The sequence below is a fragment of the Schistocerca nitens genome, chromosome 5 (genome assembly GCF_023898315.1).
Source record: "Schistocerca nitens isolate TAMUIC-IGC-003100 chromosome 5, iqSchNite1.1, whole genome shotgun sequence".
NCBI classification, from domain to species: Eukaryota; Metazoa; Arthropoda; class Insecta; order Orthoptera; family Acrididae; genus Schistocerca; species Schistocerca nitens.
This window is the reverse complement of record NC_064618.1, coordinates 261,847,849-261,873,467: the sequence shown is the minus strand read 5'-3', so window position 1 is coordinate 261,873,467 and position 25,619 is coordinate 261,847,849. Positions and strand designations below refer to the sequence as shown.

General features: G+C 45.1%; 1 protein-coding gene across 1 annotated transcript in view; it reads left to right on the top strand.

Annotated features, from left to right (window-relative positions):
- LOC126260264 (uncharacterized) overlaps window positions 1-25,619 on the top strand; it is an 81,120-nt gene that overhangs the window by 35,352 nt on the left and 20,149 nt on the right. Inside the window, exons 2-3 of the mRNA XM_049957593.1 lie at window positions 4,201-4,360; window positions 16,670-16,919. Of these exons, the coding sequence (XP_049813550.1) occupies window positions 4,201-4,360; window positions 16,670-16,919 (410 nt within the window). The remainder of the gene's footprint in view (window positions 1-4,200; window positions 4,361-16,669; window positions 16,920-25,619) is intronic.

Below are 25,619 nucleotides of genomic sequence, written 5' to 3'. Positions count from 1 at the left end.
TTACCCTCTTTCTGAGAATCTACGGACTAGTTGTAGATACATTGCATGGCAGTGGAAAAGAAGGGATGGTGACTAATTCATGTTTGAATGGAACGGACTGCGTGGTCTACCGTGAATATAATGATAATGATGCTGTATGAACACTCAGATACATACTTTTCAACGGAAAGGCACGACTCAATGCTTGAACACGATCGATTGTATGTTGCTTCAAAGCTTGTAAAGCTGGCAGACATATCTCACATCAGTTTAGTGTGTGGTAGGCAAGGTCGAAAAATTGTCCGTCACTGAGCCCCAAAAGCTATTTTTTATTACGTTTTTCAACTCACGTTGGATCTTCGTGTATAGTGATACACATTCGTACCCTGCTTGATTCCATAGCACGATCGTCGGACTGGGCTCAATCCTCCACATCACCTTACATCTACGTCAGTGACCCGCAAGTCATCTTACTGTGATGGGAAATACTTCGCATACCTCTGTCCTTACACCCCGCCCCCTATTTCTATGGTTTCGCTCAAAGTAAACAGGAAGAACTGCTGTTGGTTAAGCTTCATGTGACTTCAAATATTTAATTTTACCTACGCGTTCTTTTCAAGACATTTAGGACGAAGCTGTATATTGGCTGACTTTTCTAGAAACATTGCCCCTGGTGCAGTGTGACACAGAACGCCTGTCTCGTAAAGCCAGACACTGGAGTTGTATTTGTAGTATCTCCGTGACGCTTTCGAGAAGAAACACAGACCTATTGTTAGGGCCCTCTCTATCCCAACTGGTAAGGGTAGCAGATTTAGGAACAATGCTCTAGTGTCGGTCAGCAGAGCGTTTTGAAAGCTACCTCTTTTTAGAATGGACTACATTCCTGATGATTCTTCCAATGAATCTCAGTCTGGTATGCGCCTTTCCTACTGTTACTTTAAATCCCTTGTTTTGCACACTGCCAGATATTTAATTAAATTGACTATTTTCAGTGACTCTTCGACAGCTGTGTACTCGAGTTATAACATGAAACTTCCTGGCAGATTAAAACTGTGTGCCGGACCGAGACTCGAACTCGGGACCATTGCCTTTCGCGGGCAAGTGCTCTACTAACGGAGCTACCCAAGCACGACTCACGCCCTGTCCTCACAGCTTTACTTCTGCCAGTACCTCATCTCCTACCTTCTAAACTTTACAGAAGCTCTCCTGCGAATCTTGCAGAACTAGCACTCAATGAAAGAAAGGATATTGAGGAGACATGGCTTTGCCACAGCCTGGGGGACGTTTCCAGAATGAGATTTTCACTCTGCAGCGGAGTGTGCGCTGATATGAACCTTCCTGGCAGATTAAAACTGTGTGCCGGACCGAGACTCGAGCTCGGGACCATTGCCTTTCGCGGGCAAGTGCTCTACCAACTGAGCTACCCAAGCACGACTCACGGCCCGTAGAGCACTTGACCGCGAAAGGCAATGATCCCGAGTTCGAGTCTTGGTCCGGCACACAGTTTTAATCTGCCAGGAAGTTTCATATGAGCGCACACTCCGCTGCAGAGTGAAAATCTCATTCTGGAGTTATAGCTTATTTATACGTAATGCGTTGCATTTGTTTTAGTTGAGGGTCACGTGTCAATTCCTGCCCCAAGAGTCAAACATCTTCAATTCATCCATTTCGTGGCAATTTTTGAGCGTTGCGACTTTTCTACATACACTGGTATCGTCCACGAACAATCTGGTACAGCCTCACATGTTATACAATAATTCTTTTAACGTCCATTACCACTAATGTCCCAGTAAAACTCCCTTTTGGTGCACTACAGGAAAATTTTGAATGTGAAGGGTCAAAATGGCTCTGAGCACTATGGGACTTAACATCTATGGTCATCAGTCCCCTAGAACTTAGAACTACTTAAACCTAACTAACCTAAGGACATCACACAACACCCAGTCATCACGAGGCAGAGAAAATCCCTGACCCCGCCGGGAATCGAACCCGGGAACCCGGGCGTGGGAAGCGAGAACGCTACCGCACGACCACGAGCTGCGGCCTGAGAATGTGAAGGTCCTCCTTGTTATTTAAAGAGCGTGTTACGAGCTGTTTGCTATGAACTGTTCAGTCCAGTCACAAAGCTGTATTTGACATTTCGTGCACTCGCGTTTTATCCGCTAGGTGAACTATCTGGGATGTCTTCTGAAAGTTAAGGAACACAATTTTAATCAAGACTGCTATCTTGGTCTCATGTACGAACAAAGCGAGCTGCAGTTCAAATAATCGTTGTTTAATTAATATACGATGGACTGCCGAGAACATACACCTCAGAGTTTTTTATGTGAAATTCTTAAAGCTTTTTGAATAAAACAAGAATTACTAACATTCTACATCATTAGTTTTCATACCTACACGTTTATTCCTCAACATAGGCACCATGGTGACGAAAACATTTCTCCCAATTATAAAACAGTTTGCTGATACCGTCGCCGTAGAATCTTTGATTTTTTTTGACGGAGACGCAGCCTCATCTCTGAAGTCATCTAAAGTGTTCTTTAAGTTTTTAAAACAGATGAAAATCGCATGGGGCATTGCGGGATTGTATGGAGAACGACAGAAAACAGTGAACCCCAGGGTCGGGTTGTTTGCAGACGTCAAAGAGTTCGTGAGAGGTCTGGCGTTGCCATGCTGAAGGACAGGGTGCACCATATACGGACAAACTCTTAGAATTCGACACTCAATCACAGCCCGCTGGTTCTCACGCAGCGACATTGGTTACACACTATCGTGTTACACGCTACATTTCGGTGCCCTCTAGCGGCAGAGGATTGCCGGAAAGTCGATCGAGTAATATGTACGACATCTACATCTACATCTATACTCCGCAAGCCACCTGACGGTGTGTGGCGGAGGGTATCTTCCTTGAGTACCTCTATCGGTTCTCCCTTCTATTCCAGTCTCGTATTGCTCGTGAAAAGAAGGATTGTCGGTATGCTTCTGTGTGAGCTCTAACCTCTCTGATTTTATCCTCATAGTCTCTTCGCGAGATATACGTGGGAGGGATCAATATACTGCTTGAATCTTCGGTGAAGATATGTTCTCGGAACTTCAACAAAAGCCCGTACCGAGCTACTGAGCGTCTCTCCTGCAGAGTCTTCCACTGGAGTTTATCTATCATCTCCGTAACGCTTTCGCGATTACTAAATGATCCTGTAACGAAGCGCGCTGCTCTCCGTTGGATCTTCGCTATCTCTTCTATCAACCCTATCTGGTACGGATCCCACACTGCTGAGCAGTATTCAAGCAGTGGGCGAACAAGCGTACTGTGACCTACTTCCTTTGTTTTCGGATTGCATTTCCTTAGGATTCTTCCAATGAATCTCAGTCTAGCATCTGCTTTACCGACGATTAACTTTATATGATCATTCCATTTTAAATCACTCCTAATGCGTACTCCCAGATAATTTATGGAATTAACTGCTTCCAGTTGCTGACCTGCTATTTTGTAGCTAAATGATAAGGGATCTATCTATGTGTTCGCAGCACATTACACTTGTCTACACTGAGATTCAATTGCCAATCCCTGCGTCAATACCAATATCTCAACCGATATTGATACTTTCCATCAAGCCATCGTATATGCATTTCTGCAGTATAAGTCATGTTTTGTATAATGTTTTGTATCTAACGTGTGGTACGATATTCAATTCGGATGTTACGAGTTTCATGTAAAATAGCTAATCTTGGCCCCACCTTGATCTTTTGTCTATTTCTCGGATAGTATTCATTAAATTTTTGCCAACTAACACTTCTTTATTGACAAATATATCCTGTGCGCACAATCTGTGATGGAAACTACCATACCCATGGGTTCACGAGTATTTCCGTCTCAGTAAGCCTTGTCGCATTTCTGTTCAATGGACATTGTGATAGGACATGAGGTTATCTCTCTGGGACACCGCTGTCACAATTTCTCTTCGTCCCTGCTAAATCCAGTGAACGTAAGCTAGATGTCGACCAAGCACAGATAAGCTATACGTCAAGACTCTTTGATTTCTCGTAGGACATCAGATACGGTATCCCGCAATTATATAGGAGAAACTGAGTAGCATGCTATCCAAGGATAACAGACTTCACTTCCTGCATTGTGTTACACTTTTTTCTGTTTCTACTTTGCACCTTCTCTGCGACTGACCTCCGTGGATGTGCTACACTTCGTGATGCCCTCTCCATCAGCTGACGGTACACGGGCCGCATTCGTCAAACGCCACGCTGTGCGAAGCGCCGCTCTATCGCCGGAGGACTACTTCGCCAGCCTCGTGGACCAGTTCGACGATGCCGTCCGCAGTTTGGGCTTCTACAACCTGCCCATCCACGACTTCACCAAAGAGCTTGAGTGAGTTTCTTTGCTACTTCCAGTCGCGAATTTTACTGTCTCGTAGATAAATGTGTTGAGCCTGCAAAATACACTACTGGCCATTAAAATTGCTACACCAAAAAGAAATGATAAACGGGTATTCATTGGACAAATATATTATACTTGAACTGACATGTGATTACATTTTCACGCAATTTGGGTGCATCGATCCTGAGAAATCAGTACCCAGAACAACCACCTCTGGCCGTAATAACGGCCTTGATACGCCTGGGCATTGAGTCAAACAGAGCTTGGATGGCGTGTACAAGTACATCTACCCATGCATCTTCAACACGATACCACAGTTCATCAAGAGTAGTGACTGGCGTATTGTGATGAGCCAGTTGCTCGGCCACCATTGGCCAGATGTTTCCAATTGGTGAGAGATCTGGAGAATGTGCTGGTCAGGGCAGCAGTCGAACATTTTCTGTATTCAGAATGGCCCGCACAGGTCCTGCAACATGCGGTCGTCCATTATCCTGCTGAAATGTAGGGTTTCGCAGGGATCGCAGGGATCGCAGGGATCGTGGCTGCACGATCCGTTACAGCCATGCGGATAAAATGCCTGTCGTCTCGACTGCTAGTGATACGAGGCCGTTGGGATCCAGCACGGCGTTCCCTATTACCCTCCTGAACCCACCGATTCCATATTCTGCTAACAGTCATTGGATCTCGACCAACGAGAGCAGCAATGTCGCGATACGATAAACCATAATCGCGATAGGCTACAATCCGACCGACGTTATGGTAAGCATTTCTCCTCCTTACACGAGGCATCACAACAACGTTTCACCAGGCAACGACGGTCAACTGCTGTTTGTGCATGAGAAATCGGTTGAAAACTTTCCTCATGTCAGCACGTTGTAGGGGTCGCCACACGGCGCCAACCTTGTGTGAATGCTCTGAAAAGCTAATCATTTGCATTACACAGTATCTTCTTCCTGTCGGTTAAATTTCGTGTCTGTAGCACGTCTTCTTCGTGGTGTAGCAATCTCAATGGCCAGTAGTGTAGTTCAAAGTTCAATGGACCATTTTTAGGCTTATAGCGTTTACTCTTTAACCTCCACACTACGCCTTGTTTCTGTACAGAATTGAACCCACCTGTAACTCCTACAATATAAAACCTACGTATTACCAAATGCTACGTCCCCACAAACTGTTATCCAACTTAAAGTCGTGTGCTAAATTCGACTAAATAGAACCTAATATGAATTAAACTGTTACTGGCCTGAATGCATCTGGCCTGAATGCAACTTATCTTTATGTTAAATACGCAGCTGAAGTAAAACGATTATCTGGCGCTAATCAAACTTTCCACTTACCTTGCGGCTTGACAGCACTGTTCCACATTTCTCGAAAGCACAAGAGCAAATAAAAAGCAGGCAGCGGCTAGGCTAGGTTTCTGTTTCTAAATAAATACTCGAATTGTTGCATGTGGTAATGCGTAATGATAAACAGTGGGGTGGGGAATTTAACTATTCCTATAAAATGATACTCCAACACAACTATTTTAAAATGCAGTATGTATACAAAAAAGACAGGGTAAAGCTTCGAGTGATCTTCACACATAACATTGATCTGAACAGTACTATGTTTAGCAAGGTGGATAATGTTTTAAAGATAGTACAACGTTAACAGACAATTTCTATAAAAATCAAACAGCTTAATCATTTAATATGTCAATGCATGACTAAGGGAAATGGGGTGGTCTTTCTCTCAGCTCTGAGCAAGTTAACTAGATGACAACAATTATTCCTAGCTGCGCAGTGCGGCAGTCACACCTCAAATTTCTGCTGTTCAAAAATAATAAATTATTTGAAAGTTATGTTGTCTTTACTTTCTAATGTATTCGTCTTACTCATCCTTGCTGTCCTTTACAATCAATTTTTCTTCATCTAACAGATACAATAAGAAGTGAGCACAGTACTACTGAATACATCCATTACCTACCACACTTGAACTAACAATGTATCAGACTGCGCAGCGGCAAAGACAGTGTCTTGACAAGACTAAAGATTGTTTCACAGTAACGTAACTTGCTCTCTTTCTCTCTCTCTGATGTGCACATCGATGACATACAAAAATCAAAATGGCATGACCAGCCAACGACTATGCTGACTGTTATAGTTTTCTGAGCATTAAAATTATTTTAAGAGTAATTAAACTTTTGATGAATTCAACTATCTCTCAAATCGAAAATGTATTTCGACTTTGGAGTTTCACTATTTAGAAACAAACTTCAAGCGAAAAACTAATGCTAAATAGCTTGACGTACTTTATCCCTTTGCCTCGATGAAAATACCGAAATATGTCAAAAAGGATCTGCGAAACATCGGTATTTTGCGACGTCGCAGAAACTCAGTATCGCAGCTGTAGCAGAAAAAGCGGACGTCCCCCAGTGGACACACAATAATTTCTTCTCCACTTACAGTTTAAACTTTACCTCGAGTCAGAATGTAACATTACAGTTGACTGTCGTGTCATTTCTTGCTGAGCATTAATATTGCTGGTCCGATATGTGGGAAGGTATCCTTTATCACTGTATAGAACGAATTGTTGTCATTCTCTGAAGTGAATTAGTGGAACTTCGTCCTAAAACTATCGGATTTGGAGGTTCTCTATATATAATTTCATAAACTGACATTTGTTTTACTTGGATATGAAGACATCCTGTAACGTGAGTTTTAGTAGTAGAATCTCTTAATATTCTATATTTCGTGGCTAAAAGTTAAAGAAGATCACTTTTTAGTTACTTGCGTTTTTCATGTCGAGAGAAGAAATAACTCTTTCCGGAATGCACCTTTCGATAGGCATTGCATTATTAGAACTGCTGCTGTTATCGAACTCTAACTGTAGTTTCCCATAGCCTATTATAATCGATGCCTTGCAGACACAAGAAGAACTTCTTTCCTTGACACCACCAGAACTTCTTAGTAGCGTGAAACACGATGTATCACCGTTATGACAGTGGCGTTTCATCTTATCATGGATGCAAAGTGACGATATAAGCAAGAAAGGGGCCAGTGTGTGTGGCTGAAGAAATTCTTTCCCCTGGGCATCTGAAGCCAACCCATGGGATATCTCAATCACCAGTTCCAGTTTAAGTGCACAGACTAGATTCGGTATGCGATTTTCATCCTTACCGGAACCTGTCTGAAACCTTTAAGTACCTATTCATTAAATTTGTATTCCGTATGTGAGCTACGCACGTGTGAGTCACATTGTCATTCTATCACTAAGTGTCTTACTCACTCAGTAGCCACTTACTGCTGTTTGAAAGGGGCCACACACTATAATGCACAGTGGAAGACTTATTTTGGAAGTAAACCTTAAGATGCACCATACTACCTGACAGTTGCTTCGTCAAACAGTTGCGTACTGCTGTTTCGTGTGATAGCGGTTTCACCTCATATCGCACGAAACAGGATCAAACTAAGACGTCGGTTTCTGCAGGCACCTTGGCGAAGCGCTCTGTCGTGCCCCTGACATCAGCATGCCAGTTCGTGCTCAGGACAGGGCTTTATTAGAAAAATAAACGAAACGAGATCTCTGCTGGTGACGCAGAAATTATTCTGTAGGCAGTGCCAGCTTGAGAAACAGATTATGAAGGAAAAGCAAGTGGAATCTATTGAAGATACGATCATGAATTTCGGACCCATGGCTGCTTATTATTAATTCGTTTCTTCCATATATCATCCGTACATTACGTAAACAGCTGTTGCATAGATCACGAATACGACATTTAGTAACGATGTGGAACGCGTCAGTTTAACAGAAGTTTCCTTTAAGCGATATAAGCATTTTTTTCCAACAACTAATTCAATCTAAAAGTTAATCTATTGAGTAGAAGGTGTTGTCAGTCAGAAATTCTTTTAATTAGTTTTTTAACGCTGGTTGGCTATCTGTCACACTTTTATTGCTATTTGGTAAATGACCAAAAATATTTGTGGCAGCATAATTCATCTCTTTCTGTGCCAGAGTCGATGTAACCCGGAATACTGAAGATCGTCCTTTCTCCCAGTGTTGTATCCAAGCACTTTGCTATTATTTTTGAATTAGGATGGGTCATTAAGAACAAAGGTACTGTAAACATCCCGAGTTCTTTAAATAAATGTCTTCAAGATGATCTTGGTTGTGCTCCAGCTATTATTCTGATAACATACTTTTGTGCAGTAAATATATTTTCTCCTAATAATGAATTATCCCAAAGTATGATGCCATATGAAAGCAGTGGATGAAAATAGGCACACTAGGCTCATTTAGTAATACGTTTATCATCAAAATTTGCAACAGCCCAAACAGCGTAAGGTCATCAATGTGTTTCCTCTGATTCAATTTCTCATCGACTCACACACCCAAAAATTGTGAATATTCTGCGTTGGCAACAGACTTCTGTTCAAAGTCTGTATTTACCAATTGTGTTATGCCATATACTGTACAGAACTGTGTATACTATGGTTTCTCAAAAGTTAGCAAGAGTTCACTGGCAGAGAACCACTTAATAATTCTCTGAATAACATTATTTACAATTATATACTTATGTCCGAAAGAACAGGTATCATCTTAGTATATACGTATATGTAGATAAGACTCACCGGCCACTTCACCATATTCTTCTTCTATGCGGATGCACAAACAGTCCGAACTCTTACGGGAATCGGCAACGCGCCGCGAGTAATGAGTATAATGAGCGGGGTACTACGAATGTAGTGAGGGACAATACGTTGAGAATGTGGGTTTCGCGGGAGGCGTGATAGACATAAATCCCTGCAGTCGCACTATCCTCTGTGTAGTCAGTGGCTCAGACGGATAAAAAAATTGAGTCAAGGAACCAACGATCAATTTGAACGGATGTCTTGTGACGTCCGCCCAGACCAAACGCAAAGAACTATATCAAACAAAATGAGTAAGGAAAAAAAAGGATAGATAGAGCGTCTGCCATGTAAGCAGGAGATCCCGGGTTCGAGTCCCAGTCGGGGCACACATTTTCATCTGTCCCCGTTAACGTATGTCAACGCCTGTAAGCAGCTGAGGGTTTTCATTTCATTGTAATTATTTACAATTTCCTAAGCTACTTCTTGTTTGCTGGGTAGGTTGAATTTCGATTTTATGAAATTGTACTGGTATTGCCTCTTCCATATACAGTCTTGCATTTTCTTAAGAATAGCTGGATCCTATTTTCTCTATAATACTTAATACAATGATTACTAAAATATTTTCTACTTCTGACGTTTTGTTAATCTTTTCGTAGTGTTTGATAGAAATACAGTTTTTCCGTGCTCTCGGTTGCCTGTATCCCTTTTAACAATATTCCAATTTTTTTTAATTTTATAATGAGAGGTGCAAATCTTAGACATAATGCACATACCTCTAGACTTTTTAATAACATTTCTTAATAGAGTGCAGTAGTTCTTATAATGTTTGTTTCTGGATCATTACTCTTTCTACTTATGAAACACATTCCCCTTTTCTGTTTACCTTGTATTTTTATCCCTTTAGTATACCATGACTTCTTCGATGGTTTCTTAGCCCGCATCTCGTGGTCGTGCGGTAGCTTTCTCGCTTCCCACGCCCGGGTTCCCGGGTTCGATTCCCGGCGGGGTCAGGGATTTTCTCTGCCTCGTGATGGCCGGATGTTGTGTGCTGTTATTAGGTTAGTTAGGTTTAAGTAGTTCTAAGTTCTAGGTGACTGATGACCATAGATGTTAAGTCCCATAGTGCTCAGAGCCATTTGATGGTTTCTTACAGTTATGTTTCACTGTTTTATAAGAGAAATTGTATTCAGTTATACTCAGAAAAGGTATCACAAAATAGGCTAAATTTTAAATTAGCATCAGGTTCCCTGTACATCTCATCCCAGTCTAACTGGTGCAAGCTTTCCCTAAAATTTGTGATTGTTAAACTGTTGTGAATACCCTATTTTGGAGGCCACTTTTGCGTTACTGTATGAATCTATGTCATATACTGTAACTAGCTGTACACCGTAATCAGAAAGACCATTCTTAACAGGGAAAGTTCTTATTTGATAAATTTTATCTTGGTCTTTAAAAACGTTGTCTATCAGTGTGCTGCTTTCCTGCACTACCCGAGTAGGAATATCAATAACAGATGTCAAATTTGACAGAACCAAGGAATACTTCAAGGTCATGCATTCTTTCAGACGCTTTCAGAAAATCTACATGAAATTCCCACAAACAATAATTTGCCTCCCTCTGTCTGACAGATAACACAAAAAACCGACTTTTTCACTAATAGCTTTTGACACTACAATTTAATGTTAACACATGTGGTAACTCCTCCTCACTGTATTGTGTCTCTATTTACATGTGCTGAAATCTTATATCCAGCTACATTTACCTTTTCCATATCTGTGACTGTGCCGCGTTCAGCGGTTGTAGGATCTTCAGTCCGGAACCACGCGGCTGCTACGGTCGCAGGTTCGAATCCTGCCTCGAGTATGGATGTCTGTGATGTCCTGAGGTTGTTATTGTTGTGGTCTTCAGTCCTGAGACTGATTTGACGCAGTTCTCCATGCTACCCTATCCTGTGAAAGCTTCTTCATCTCCCAGTACTTACTGCGACCTACATCCTTCTGAATCTGTTTAGTGTATTAATCTCTTGGTCTCCGTCTACGATTTTTACCCTCCACGCTGCTCTCCAATGCTAAATTTGTGATCCCTTGATGCCTCAGAACATGTCCAACTAACCGGTCCCTTCTTTTTTGGCAAGTTGTGCTACAAACTCCTCTTCTCCCCAGTTCTATTCAATACTTCATTATTAGTTATGTGATCTACCCATCTAATCTTAAGCATTCTTCTGGAGCACCACATTTCGAAAGCTTCTATTCTCTTCTCGTCCATACTATTTATCGTCCATGTTTCACTTCCATACATGGCTACACTCCATACAAATACTTTCAGAAACGACTTCCTGACACTTAAATCTATACTTGATGTTAACAAATTTCTCTTCTTGAGAAACTCTTTCCTTGCCATTGCCAGTCAACATTTTATATCTTGTCTACTTCGATCATCATCAGTTATTTTGCTCCCCAAATAGCTAAACTCCTTTACTACTTTGTCTCATTTCCTAATCTAATTCCCTCAGCATCACCCGATTTAATTTAACTACATTTTGCTTTTGTTGATGTTTATCTTATATCCTCCTTTCAAGACACTATCCATTCCGTTCAACTGCTCTTCCAAGTCCTTTGCTGCCTCTGATAGAATTACAATGTCATCGGCGAACCTCAAAGTTTTTACTTCTTCTCCATGGATTTTAATAGCTACTCCGAATTTTTGTTTTGTTTCCTTTACTGCTTGCTCAATATACAGATTGAATAACATCGGGAAGAGGCTACAACCCTGTCTCACTCCCTACCCAACCACTATTTCCCTTTCATGCCCCTCGACTCTTATAACTGCCATCTGGTTTCTGTACAAATTGTAAATAGCCCTTCGCTCCCCGTATTTTACCCCTGCCACCTTTAGAATGTGAAACAGAGTATTCCAATCAACATTGTCAAAAGCTTTCTATAAGTCTACAAATGCTAAAAACGTAGGTTTGCCTTTCCTTAATCTTTCTTCTAAAATAAGTCGTAAGGTCGGTATTGCCTCACGTGTTCCAGTATTTCTATGGAATCCAAACTGATTTTCCCCGAGGTCGGCTTCAACCAGTTTTTCCATTCGTCTGTAAAGAATTCTTGGTAGTATTTCGCAGCTGTGACTTATTAAACTGATAGTTCGGTCATTTTCACATCTGTCAACACCTGCTTTCTTTGGGATTGGAATTATTATATTCTTCTTGACGTCTGAAGGAATTTCGCCTGTCTCATACATCTTGCTCACCAGATGGTACAGTTTTGTCGTGACTGGCTCTCCCAAGGCCGTCTGTAGTTCTAATGGAATGCTGTCTACTCTCAGGGCCTTGTTTCGACTCAGGTCTTTCACTACTCTGTCAAACTCTTCACGCACTACCGTATTTCCCATTTCATCTTCATCTATATCCCCTTCCATTTCCATAATATTGTCCTCAAGTACATCGCCCTTGTATAGACCCTCTATATACTCCTTCCAACTTTCTGCTTTTCTTTCTTTGCGTGTAACTGGGTTTCCATCTGAGCTCTTGATATTCATACAAGTGGTTCTCTTTTCTCCAAAGGTCTCTTTTATTTTCCTGTAGGCAGTATCAATCTTACACTTAGTGAGATAAGCCTCTACATGTTTACATTTGTCCTCTAGCCATCCCTGCTTAGCCATTTTGCACTTCCTGTCGATCTCATTTTTGAGACGTTTGTATTCCTTTTTGCCTGCTTCATTTACTGCAATTTTATAATTTCTCCTTTCATCAATTAAATTCTATATATCTTCTGTTACCCAAGGATTTCTACTAGCCCTCGTCTTTTTACCTACATGATCCTCTGCTGCCTTCACTACTTCACCCCTCAGAGCTACCCATTCTTCTTCTACTGTACTTCTTTCCCCCATTCCTGTCAATTGTTCCCTTATGCTCTCCCTGAAACTCTGTACAACCTCTGGTTTAGTCAGTTTATCCAGGCCCCACCTTTTAGCAGTTTCTTCAGTTTTAATCTAAAGTTCATAACCAATAGATTGTGGTCAGAGTCCACATCTTCCCCTGGAAATGTCTTACAATTTAAAACCTGGTTGCTAAATCTCTTTCTTACCAATATATAATCTATCTGATACCTTCTAGTATCTCCAGGATCCTTCCATGTATACAACCTTCTTTCATGATTCTTGAACCAAGTGTTAGCTATGATTAAGTTATGCTCTGTGCAAAACTCTACAAGGCGGCTTCGTCTTTCATTTCTTAGCCCCAATCCATATTCACCTACTATGTTTCCTTCTTTCCCTTTTCCTACTCGCGAATTCCAGTCACCCATGATTATTAAATTTTCATCTCCCTTCGCTACCTGAATAATTTCTTTTATCTCATCATACATTTCATCAATTTCTTCATCATCTGCAGAGCTAGTTGGCATATAAACTTGTACTAGTGTAGTAGACGTGGGCTTCGTGTCTATCTTGGCCACAATAATGCGTTCACTATGCTGTTTGTAGTAGCTAACCCGCACTCCTATTTTTTTTATTCATTATTAAACCTACTCCTGCATTACCCCTATTTGATTTTGTATTTATAACCCTGTATTCACTTTACCAAACGTATTGTTCCTCCTGCCACCGAACTTCACTAATTCCCACTATATCTAAATTTAACCTATCCATTTCGCTTTTTAAATGTCCTAACCTACCTGCCCGATTAAGGGATCTGATATTCCACGCTCTGATCCGTAGAACGCCAGTTTTCTTTTTCCTGATAATGACGTCCTCTTGAGTAGTCCCCGCAGGGAGATCCGAATGGGGGACTATTTTACCTCCGGAATATTATACCCAAGAGGACGCCATCATCATTTAATCATACAGTAAAGCTGCATGTCCTCGGGAAAAATTACTGCTGTAGTTTCCCCTTGCTTTTAGCCGTTCGCAGTACCAGCACAGCAAGGCCGTTTTGGTTAGTGTTATAAGGCCAGATCAGTCAATCATCCAGACTGTTGCCCCTGCAACTACTGAAAAGGCTGCTGCCGCTCTTCAGGAACCACACGTTTGTCTGGCCACTCAACAGAAACCCCTCCGTTGTGGTTGCACCTACGGAAGGGCCTTCTGTATCGCTGAGGCACGCAAGCCTCCCCACCAACGGCAAGGTCCATGATTCATGGAGGCGGGGGGGGGGGGGGATCCTTAGGTTAGTTAGGTTTAAGTAGTCCAAGGGACTGATGACCTCAGATGTTAAGTCCCATAGTGCTTAGAGCCATTTGAAGCATACAGTGTTCAAACTGGCACAGTATATCTATTCCACACCCAGTTTCCAAGTATTCTAAACAGACAAAAAGTTCAGCTACTTTTTTAATCCTCTGATATCCTGATGCCATGACTAACACTGTTTTCTACTGTTCTTTTATGAGAATCTTCTGATACACTAACATTATTTTCACTGACCATTTTTGACAATCTTGTGATATTTTTACGTCTCTGAGCTTCTAATTAAGCTTAATTTCATTCCATGTTGAATCATTGGGCACTGATCCTAGCCTAAAAACGAGTTTCAGTGCCCACCCCCCCCCCCCCCTCTCGATAAATAATTTGCTATCATCCCGGCTAATTTACCCTTTCCTTTCCTATTGTGATGCACGCCATGCTTTGTGAAGTCACACCTACAAATAGCATCAAGAGGAACGAAACCTATGCCTGACAAAGTAGTCGCCCAAAGCAGCTTACCTAACACCATATTGACCCCCCTGGCAGAGCTGTTAAATTGGGACTCATCATACCGCTTGAAAGTGGGAACCATGCCAACGTTTGAATGGTTCGTTGCAGGTGGTATTTTTACTAGGTCGTACTTAATATTCTTGCCCTAATCCCTGCCCATACTGTTTCCTGCTCCATCCACTATCACAACACTGTCTTGCTTCGTAAAAACAACTGTACAATGATCCTACACCTTCTATCGCTGCAGTGGGCCATTTCTTTGGGATACTTTAAAACCCAAGAGCTTTATTACTTCACTGTGGCGGCTTCTTTTCTCCTGGTTCACTTTCACACGACGCAGGTAACAATCTGTACTGTACGTGGAACGAGAGAAACAAAACTCTATGATGTGCCCCGAAATCCCTACTGGCGTCTGCAGCACAGTTTTTGGTGGGAACCACGTTTGCACTACATGAGACGTGGAACTATTGCGCGAGTCTGTTCCGCGCAAGGTTAAAATTTCATTAAGGCTATCGTTAACACCACTCAGCTCGATATTTGTTCTCCATGTCGTACTAGGTCCAACGACATATGGAAGAGGGTGTTTGTGGAATCTGTAATGTTGGAGAAATGTACCGGTTGTGCGAGGAGACCAAATTTTTACCCTGATTTATCATTTGCGAAGAGCATCTTCTGGGGAAATGAAAGGGTATGAATGAATAAAATTCTTGGAACTTGTTATTCCTTTATAAACTACCGTTAGTCCTTTAACTAAATAAGAAAACGAACTGTTTAATTTTTCATTTTAAGTAGTCACTTGTTTGCTGAACTGCTATTAATTGGAATCACATTTACCAGGTAGAGAACAACACGTCGGTCTTAGGCAACATTCATTTGCAAAATATTCATTTCTTCTTATCTACATGATAAATACCAATATTAAAGACTATTAACAGTACATATTTTGTTTATATAAAATTTATGTTAATAAATCAGTTTCCTTTCTCAATCCCCTGTCACTACCTGCTGCAGAGTGTCAGCCATTTTTTGCTTTCTCATTATTTGCTATTGACCTCCGTTGCAATTTTTTCTACAATTTCCTTTCGCTATCTACTATTACTGCAATTACCTTTACATTTTTGTGTACAAAGTACTTGATAAGATCGCCATTAAAATTTGTTAGATTGGAGTTACATTAAAAAACCGTAATGCACTTAGTAGGAATTTGTTTACAGCTTTATTTCACGAAAATCTATGTACTTCAAATTCACAGTGACTCATTTTGTTGTTCGAGATCATAATTACGTTGTCAATAATTCCAACACAACATCATCACCCACACCGTTTCCTTCGTCATTAGTACAAAGACTGGCAGCTGATCCTCGAAGTTAAGTGATGCATTATCCCTAAGCAAATGGAAGGATCCCAAAGTATTAAGCTTAACTGTCACTTAAATCAATCATATTTCTGAAATATTTTGAGGCATTCACGCATAATGAATTAAAGATAACAATCATACAATAGAAAGAGTTTCACCTCTACTAGAGAGATCTATCCAAACGCATTCGAACGACCACTTTTTGAGTACAGAACCGTCTCAGATTATGTAAGAATTGGGCTAACGAAAGAGACAGAGATGATACTACGCCTACTGGAGGTTTCCCTAAGAGTTAGTTCGAATACGTCGAAGAAACTCTCAACCAGCATCAGTGGATAGATGCTCCAATAGTAACTCCTGCATTCCGAGAGTATCCTTGAAATTATAATCAAGGTAACATAGAGTCTGCAAAGTACACTACGAATTATGACCATGACAACAAGTTCAAGGATTGGTCGAAGGCGATCGAACAGTTGTTCTTCCCAAAGACTGTAAAAACGGTATTGATATGAGTGTATTGCGGGTCCTCAGCCAAATGCTATGTGGACGTAGAACGTGTTGAATCATAAGTCTTTTTTAGAATTATATAGCATGTACTGAACATTGTCAGCAGTTATGACCATAATAAATGTTTATTTGTTACAGCGAGACCGTATACGATATAAAATTGGAAGGACAGTGTGCCTACAGCTTCGGATATGTGACGAATATGGATCCATTCCTGGTTGGAAAAACTTCTTGGGGGGACACAGTCACCTATTTTGACGGATACCTGCGAGGTTACGTCGATCTGCCCAACATCGAGGTCATCTACGACTTCCAGGCGACGCTCACCGTCGGAGACGTCTCAGGCACCGCCACCCACGGATACCCTAACAACCGCATCGAAGTGACTGTACGTACTGAGCATGAGTTCTCCTCGCTTGCCTACGTCTTATTTCTCTTGTCGAAGTGACTTCATTCTAGCTCGAGGAACGTCTTTACAAACGGCAGCTCCTCTTCATTTCCTGGATATACACTCCTGGAAATTGAAATAAGAACACCGTGAATTCATTGTCCCAGGAAGGGGAAACTTTATTGACACATTCCGGGGGTCAGATACATCACATGATCACACTGACAGAACCACAGGCACATAGACACAGGCAACAGAGCATGCACAATGTCGGCACTAGTACAGTGTATATCCACCTTTCGCAGCAATGCAGGCTGCTATTCTCCCATGGAGACGATCGTAGAGATGCTGGATGTAGTCCTGTGGAACGGCTTGCCATGCCATTTCCACCTGGCGCCTCAGTTGGACCAGCGTTCGTGCTGGACATGCAGACCGCGTGAGACGACGCTTCATCCAGTCCCAAACATGCTCAATGGGGGACAGATCCGGAGATCTTGCTGGCCAGGGTAGTTGACTTACACCTTCTAGAGCACGTTGGGTGGCACGGGATACATGCGGACGTGCATTGTCCTGTTGGAACAGCAAGTTCCCTTGCCGGTCTAGGAATGGTAGAACGATGGGTTCGATGACGGTTTGGATGTACCGTGCACTATTCAGTGTCCCCTCGACGATCACCAGTGGTGTACGGCCAGTGTAGGAGATCGCTCCCCACACCATGATGCCGGGTGTTGGCCCTGTGTGCCTCGGTCGTATGCAGTCCTGATTGTGGCGCTCACCTGCACGGCGCCAAACACGCATACGACCATCACTGGCACCAAGGCAGAAGCGACTCTCATCGCTGAAGACGACACGTCTCCATTCGTCCCTCCATTCACGCCTGTCGCGACACCACTGGAGGCGGGCTGCACGATGTTGGGGCGTGAGCGGAAGACGGCCTAACGGTGTGCGGGACCGTAGCGCAGCTTCATGGAGACGGTTGCGAATGGTCCTCGCCGATACCCCAGGAGCAACAGTGTCCCTAATTTGCTGGGAAGTGGCGGTGCGGTCCCCTACGGCACTGCGTAGGATCCTAAGGCCTTGGCGTGCATCCGTGCGTCGCTGCGGTCCGGTCCCAGGTCGACGGGCACGTGCACCTTCCGCCGACCACTGGCGACAACATCGATGTACTGTGGAGACCTCACGCCCCACGTGTTGAGCAATTCGGCGGTACGTCCACCCGGCCTCCCGCATGCCCACTATACGCCCTCGCTCAAAGTCCGTCAACTGCACATACGGTTCACGTCCACGCTGTCGCGGCATGCTACCAGTGTTAAAGACTGCGATGGAGCTCCGTATGCCACGGCAAACTGGCTGACACTGACGGCGGCGGTGCACAAATGCTGCGCAGCTAGCGCCATTCGACGGCCAACACCGCGGTTCCTGGTGTGTCCGCTGTGCCGTGCGTGTGATCATTGCTTGTACAGCCCTCTCGCAGTGTCCGGAGCAAGTATGATGGGTCTGACACACCGGTGTCAATGTGTTCTTTTTTCCATGGCAAGGCGTATCCCGCTGTTGAGAATTGGGTCCAGCACCCGTAACGCAGATGGGGATGCTGAGCCATAAGCCAGGCTCCCATAATCCAGACGGGACTGGATTAACGCCTGCTAGAGCCGCAACAGCCGTCGTCTCCTTGATAGGACGGAGATTGTTTTGCGTGGGCAGATTGCGCCGTGTGGCGACCCCTACAACGTGCTGACATGAGGAAAGTTTCCAACCGATTTCTCATACACAAACAGCAGTTGACCGTCGTTGCCTGGTGAAACGTTGTTGTGATGCCTCGTGTAAGGAGCAGAAATGCTTACCATAACGTCGTTCGGATGGTAGCCTATCGCAACCTTGTGTGAATGCTCTGAAAAGCTAATCATTTGCATTACACAGTATCTTCCTGTCGGTTAAATTTCGTGTCTGTAGCACATTTTCTTCGTGGTGTAGCAATCTCAATGGCCAGTAGTGTAGTTCAAAGTTCAATGGACCATTTTTAGGCTTATAGCGTTTACTCTTTAACCTCCCCACTACGCCTTGTTTCTGTACAGAATTGAACCCACCTGTAACTCCTACAATATAAAACCTACGTATTTGCGCGTTGTCAGTTCGCCCCATTCATCGTCCCACAGCGCCAAAATTTTGCGGAAGACTGCCCGCAAATCAGTCTCTGGGAGGCCAACGTCCAGAGATGGCTTACTGGTGGCCTCTTTCGCCAGGCGGTCAACATGTTCATTACCCGGGATACCGACATGACCGGGGGTCCACACAAAGACCATAGAGCGGCCGCAACGGGCAAGAGTATGCAGAGACTCTTGGATAGCCATCACCAGACGAGAACGAGGGAAACACTGGTCGAGAGCTCGTAAACCGCTCAGGGAATCGCTACAGATAACGAAGGACTCACCTGAGCGGGAGCGGATAGACTCTAGGGCACGAAAGATGGCGACCAGCTCTGCAGTGTAAACGCTGCAGCCATCCTGCAAGGAACGTTGTTCGGTACGGTCCCCTAGAGTGAGCGCATATCCGACACGACCAGTAACCATCGAACCGTCAGTGTAAACAATGCCAGAGCCCTGATACGTGGCCAGGATGGAATAAAAGCGGCGGCGGAAGGCCTCTGGAGGGACTGAGTCCTTCGGGCCCTGTGCCAAGTCGAGCCGAAGGCAAGGGCGAGGAACACACCATGGGGTTGTATGCAAAGTAGCCCGGAAAGGAGGTGGAACAATGAAACCCTGAAGCCCAGAGAGAAGCCGAAAACTGAAAACCATGCGCTACAGCCCAAGACTGCGCCTTGCGGATAGCGCCCTGTAGCTGACGTTCAACAGCTGCGATGCCAGTAGAGCTGTAGTAAAGGCAGAAGTCGTCAGCATACAGGGAAGCGGAGACATAATTCCCCACGGCCGCAGCGAGCCCGTTAATGGCTATTAAAAACAGGCAGACACTTAAAACAGAACCCTGCGGCACGCCGTTCTCCTGGACGTGGGAGGAACTATAGGAGGCTGCGACTTGCACGCGGAAGGTACGATACGACAGGAAATTGCGGATAAAAATCGGCAGAGGGCCCCGAAGACCCCATCCATGAAGCGTAGAAAGGATGTGATGACGTCATGTCGTATCGTACGCCTTCCGCATGTCGAAAAAGACAGCGACCAGGTGCTGACGGCGGGCAAAGGCAGTACGGATGGCCGACTCTAGGCTCACCAGATTGTCGGCGGCGGAGCGGCCTTTACGGAACCCACCCTGAGACGGAGCCAGAAGGCCCCGAGACTCCAGTACCCAATGCAAGCGCCGAACCATCCGTTCGAGAAGCTTGCAAAGAACGTTGGTGAGGCTAATGGGGCGGTAGCTGTCCACCTCCAAAGGGCTCTTGCCCGGTTTCAAAACGGGGATGACAATGCTCTCCCGCCATTGCGACGGAAACTCACCCTCGACCCAGAGACGGTTGAACAGGTCGAGGAGGCGTCGCTTGCAGTCCACTGAAAGGTGTTTCAGCATCTGACAGTGGATGCTATCTGGCCCGGGAGCGGTATCAGGGCAAGCGGCAAGGGCACTGTGAAATTCCCACTCACTGAATGGAGCGTTGTAGGATTCAGAAGTGTGGGTGCGAAAAGAAAGGCTCCGACGTTCCATCCGCTCTTTAATGGAGCGGAAGGCCTGGGGGTAATTCGCAGAAGCGGAACTCATAGCAAAATGCTCTGCTAAGTGGTTTGCAATGACGTCGGAGTCAGTACAAACTGCTCCAGTCAGTGAGAGCGCAGGGACGCTGATAGGTGTCCGATAGCCGTAGACGCGTCGAATCTTGGCCCAGACCTGCGATGGAGTGACATGGAGGCCAATGGTGGACACATACCGCTCCCAGCACTCCTGCTTGCTTTGGCGGATAAGGCGGCGGGCCCGCGCACGCAGCCGTTTGAAGGTGATCAGGTGTTCAATGCAGGGATGTCGCTTGTGACGCTGTAGCGCCCGCCGGCGATCTGTAATCGCTGCAGCGATCTCAGACGACCTCCAAGGCACAGTCCGCCGCCGAGGGGACCCAGAGGAGCGGGGAATGGCAGATTCGGCGGCAGTAACGATGCCGGTGGTGACCGATTGAACCACCGCATCAATGTCATCATTAGAGAGAGGCTCAAGAGCGGCAGTGGAGGAGAACAAGTCCCAGTCAGCCTTATTCATAGCCCATCTGCTAGGGCGCCCAGAAGAGTGACGCTGTGGTAGTGACAGAAAGATCGGAAAGTGGTCACTACCACACAGGTCGTCATGCACACTCCATTGGACAGACGGTAAGAGGCTAGGGCTACAGATTGAAAGGTCACTGGCGGAGTAGGTGCCATGCGCCACACTGAAGTGTGTGTAGGCACCATCATTTAACAGCGAGACATCGAGCTGCGACAATAAATGCTCAACGATGGCGCCTCGACCTGTTGCCACTGACCCACCCCACAGAGGGTTATGGGCGTTGAAGTCGCCCAATAGCAAGAAAGGAGGCGGCAATTGGGCTACCAGTGCAGCCAGGACATGCTGCGAGACATCACCATCCGGTGGAAGGTAAAGACTGCAGACGGTAACAGCCTGTGGCGTCCACACCGTACAGCGACAGCCTCTAAAGGTGTCTGGAGAGGGACAGACTCGCTGTGCAGAGTGTGAAGGACATAGATGCAGACGCCACCAGACACCCTTTCAGAAGCCGCTCGGTTCTTATAATAACCCCGATAGCCACGGAGGGCGGGGGTTCGCATTGCTGGAAACCAAGTTTCCTGGAGAGCAATGCAGAAGAAAGGGTGAAGGCTGATAAGGTGGCCGAGCTCAGCTAGATGGTGGAAGAAACCGCTGTAGTTCCACTGGAGGATGGTATTGTCCATTGCGGAGAAAGGCGTGACGGGACTGGGAAGGCAGATTACGCCGCTGGGTCACCTGCCGCATCCGATGGAGCACCCGAGCAAGTGCTATCCATTGCGTCTGAGGGATCGGCGAGATCGAGGTCCTCAGCGGACGCAAGGATCTCCACCTCATCCTCAGATGCAGAGCTTTTAGGGAGCGGTGGAGTAGGTGCCACCGCAGGTGTCTTGGACTTACGGGTCTTCAAAGTCGTTTTCTCTCGGTGGTCCTTTGGTTGCCGTTGGTGAGAGGGCTTATTGGAGTCAGTCTCTGGGACCGAAGAGGATCGCGAAGCCCGTCGACCAGCGACCTGTGGCTTCTTCAGCCACTGGCTGGTGTCTGCTGTGCCGCTGGTAGGAACCTGGGAAGGGAGTGACCCAAGGGATCCCTTCCGAGTGAGAGAAGCCGAAGAAGACTTATGCTTCTCCGGCTTATAAGTGGGGACTGGTGTTCCCGATGGTTTAGTGGGTGCTGCTCCCGAGGTAGATGGTGTGGGAGCAACAGCGAGAGAAGGGGCCCCCATTGTCAAGGGGGCAGGTGAGGTCCTCTGACTCTGAGAGCTGACTGTATATCTTGCAGCTGAAGGAGCTGGAGCAGGAGTGACAGTGGAGGCATAAGATGACATCATGCGCACGGGATGTAGCCGTTCAAATTTCCGCTTAGCCTCAGTGTAAGTCAGTCGGTCCAGGGTCTTATATTCCATGATTTTGCGTTCTTTCTGTAAGACACTGCAGTCCGGCGAGCAAGGGGAATGAGGCTCTCCACAGTTCACACAGACGGGAGGCGGAGCACATGGAGTATCGGGATGAGATGGGCGTCCACAATCTCGCCATGTGAGGCTAGAAGTACAGCGAGAGGACATGTGACCGAACTTCCAGCACTTAAAGCACCGCATCGGGGGAGGGATATAGGGTTTGACGTCACACCGGTAGACCATCACCTTGACCTTCTCTGGTAAGAGATCACCTTCGAAGGCCAAGATGAAGGCACCGGTAGCTACCTGATTGTCCCTCGGACCCCGATGAACACGCCGGACGAAATGTACACCTCGTCGCTCCAAGTTGGCGCGCAGCTCGTCATCGGACTGTAAAAGGAGATCGCGGTGAAAAATAATTCCCTGGACCATATTTAAGCTTTTATGGGGGGTGATAGTAACAAAAACATCCCCCAACTTCGTACAAGCGAGCAAGGCTCGTGACTGGGCAGAGGATGCCGTTTTTATTAAGACCGACCCTGACCGCATCTTGGACAAGCCCTCCACCTCCCCGAACTTGTCCTCTAAATGTTCGACAAAGAACTGAGGCTTCACAGACACAAACGATTCCCCGTCAGCTCTGGTGCAGACGAGATACCGGGGCGAATACCTGTCGCTCTCATTCATAGCCTTTCGTTCCTCCCATGGTGTGGCGAGGGAGGGGAACGATTTGGGGTCATAAACGTTACCTTTAAAATGGGCCCTCGAACGCTTAGAGACTGCTGGTGGCTGGCCACCAGCAAGAGAAGATGTGCCACGCTTCACTGCGTGTCATCCACCCTGATGCCACCTACTCCGACCAAGGGCCCTCCCCACGGGCGCCACCCAGCCACAGCAAAGGCCACCTGGCAGGATGGCCATTGCCGGGAGTCCCGATGCCCCAGGGAGATGGGCATCTACTCCTTGGCATACGTGGGGAGTTAACGGCGCAGGCATCAGTAGAGCGATCCCTGTGTTGTCAGGGGGCTACAACCAAGAGGGTACATGGCGGCCCCACCACAACGGACCGGCTACCGTGCTGGATGTTAGGTGACTTGTGGTCCATGGTCGCCGTCAGTGCAAAAAGTGGCCCTGCACATCGCTGGGCAGAAAGTGCACGCAGGAGCGTATCCATGCCCATGAGATGTGGAGCGGGCAGGACTGCAACGCAACGACGAAAAAGCTGGCGAACGTTCTCAACGCAAGATGGACACAATGCACCAAGTAAGGCGCCCTTCCCGAATCGGCTCGCTCTTCGGAAAAATTTTGAGATATGGAGGTCAAACCCGACAGGGGACCATCACATAAGGCCGTAACGTCGGAGACTCCTTTTAGTCGCCTCTTACGACAGGCAGGAATACCGCGGGCCGATTCTTACCCCCGAACCCGCAGGGGGTACAGGGGAGATTACTTTCACGCAGCAACTACAACTAATCTCGGTGTCTGCATTGCGAATTATCTGTATCAGCCATCACATGGCCAATACGGAGGCACTGAACGCTGCAGCTGGTCGCTCGCTCCATAAAAATGTCGACCCACTCTAAAGAGTAAGAGGCATTAGTTCTCAGTTCCAATCTGGCGTGAGATTAACATTTTACCCCCTGTGACACCAGAGCTACAAATTGCTGTACCGAACTCAGATATGTTTAGAAATTTTTTCATGATAAGACGTGTAGCTACATTTAGTAACAAGTAGATCTAGAGGTAACAATCATAAAATGCTGTGGAAGTGCTACTGTAAATAAAAAAATCTGTTAATGATATAGTATCATTGAATACTTTGTTAACTGTGTTTCATTACTGTTACAGAAAGAATATCGTATTTACGGTGGAGTCCTTAAAGCTACTTGAGCATCACAAAAGACTTCACATTCAATTAAGATAGCCATTCATTGTATGGTATTATGAAAAGACAGCAGTCGTATTAGTCTACTGCATATTAATAGCGTTTCCTGTTAGGTTTTTGAACAAAATAGACAAAAATATCAGAGAAATTGTCACCAAATTATTCCATCACGTTATAACAACAGTCTGATGATGCGCAGGTTGTTTTTAGATCCAAAGCATTTAATGACTTGCTGATTCTGAGTTAAGCCACGCTTAAAGCACCTTCTCCAAACCAAACGAAACAAAAACAAACAAATGAAAACAAGAAGTAGCTTTCTTGTTGGTTGATCGATACGGGGGAAAGACGGTAAACTCATAACGTGCCTGATCAGAAGACGTTTGATAGGCGTGTTAGCCAAATAAGCTCATTGGTGCTGTCTTCTAGATCGCGTTTGTTACCCTGCGACTCCAAGGCATATATTCTTTGGCAACAAATATCAGCTCCGAAGGTCACATACCTGTGAAGCAGTTTTTATCACAAAACACCTTCTTTGTGCCACCAGGTGTATATCAATAATATTGCATTTCATGGACTGTTACAGGCCATCTGAGATAACGTTTGTTGTGGCTTACCCGCTACTTTATCCTTATGAAGTTACCATAAGGTACTTCAAATTTAGGTTTACGGTGACCTCATCACATCTGTTACGGCAAATGCTAGGATCAATCATTTGAAAGCGGTCAGATGACTTCCTTCCTCATCCTTTCCAGTTAGATATTCTGCTTCACGTCTAACCTCGTTTTCGATAAGACGTTGTACCATAATCCTCCTTCCTTTCTCTTAACCACAATATGACTGCTTAAAGCAAGAGTCACACTTCGCAGTTATCGGATACACTGTGACCGACCACAGTAGTAAATCACAGAAACGTCCCCCATCAACGCCCTTTTGTCTTCCAAAATGTGGCCATCAATCTATCTCAAAACGATCATACTTGAAACGATACGACTTGACTTTCTCGATAGCTCTCACTCCATACAGGTCACGGGTGTTTCGATTTGCCTCCACTGCTTTCACCTTTCTTTAAAACACAAACAGAACACAATGTCACAAATATTAGACTTAATTCCGTTTTCTAACGCATAGACGACACTTCTCATAACTCAAAAAACAGAAATATTCAAGTTGTCATGGCACGAGCTATACTGCAATCTTGACAAAATGAAACCATAGTTAAATA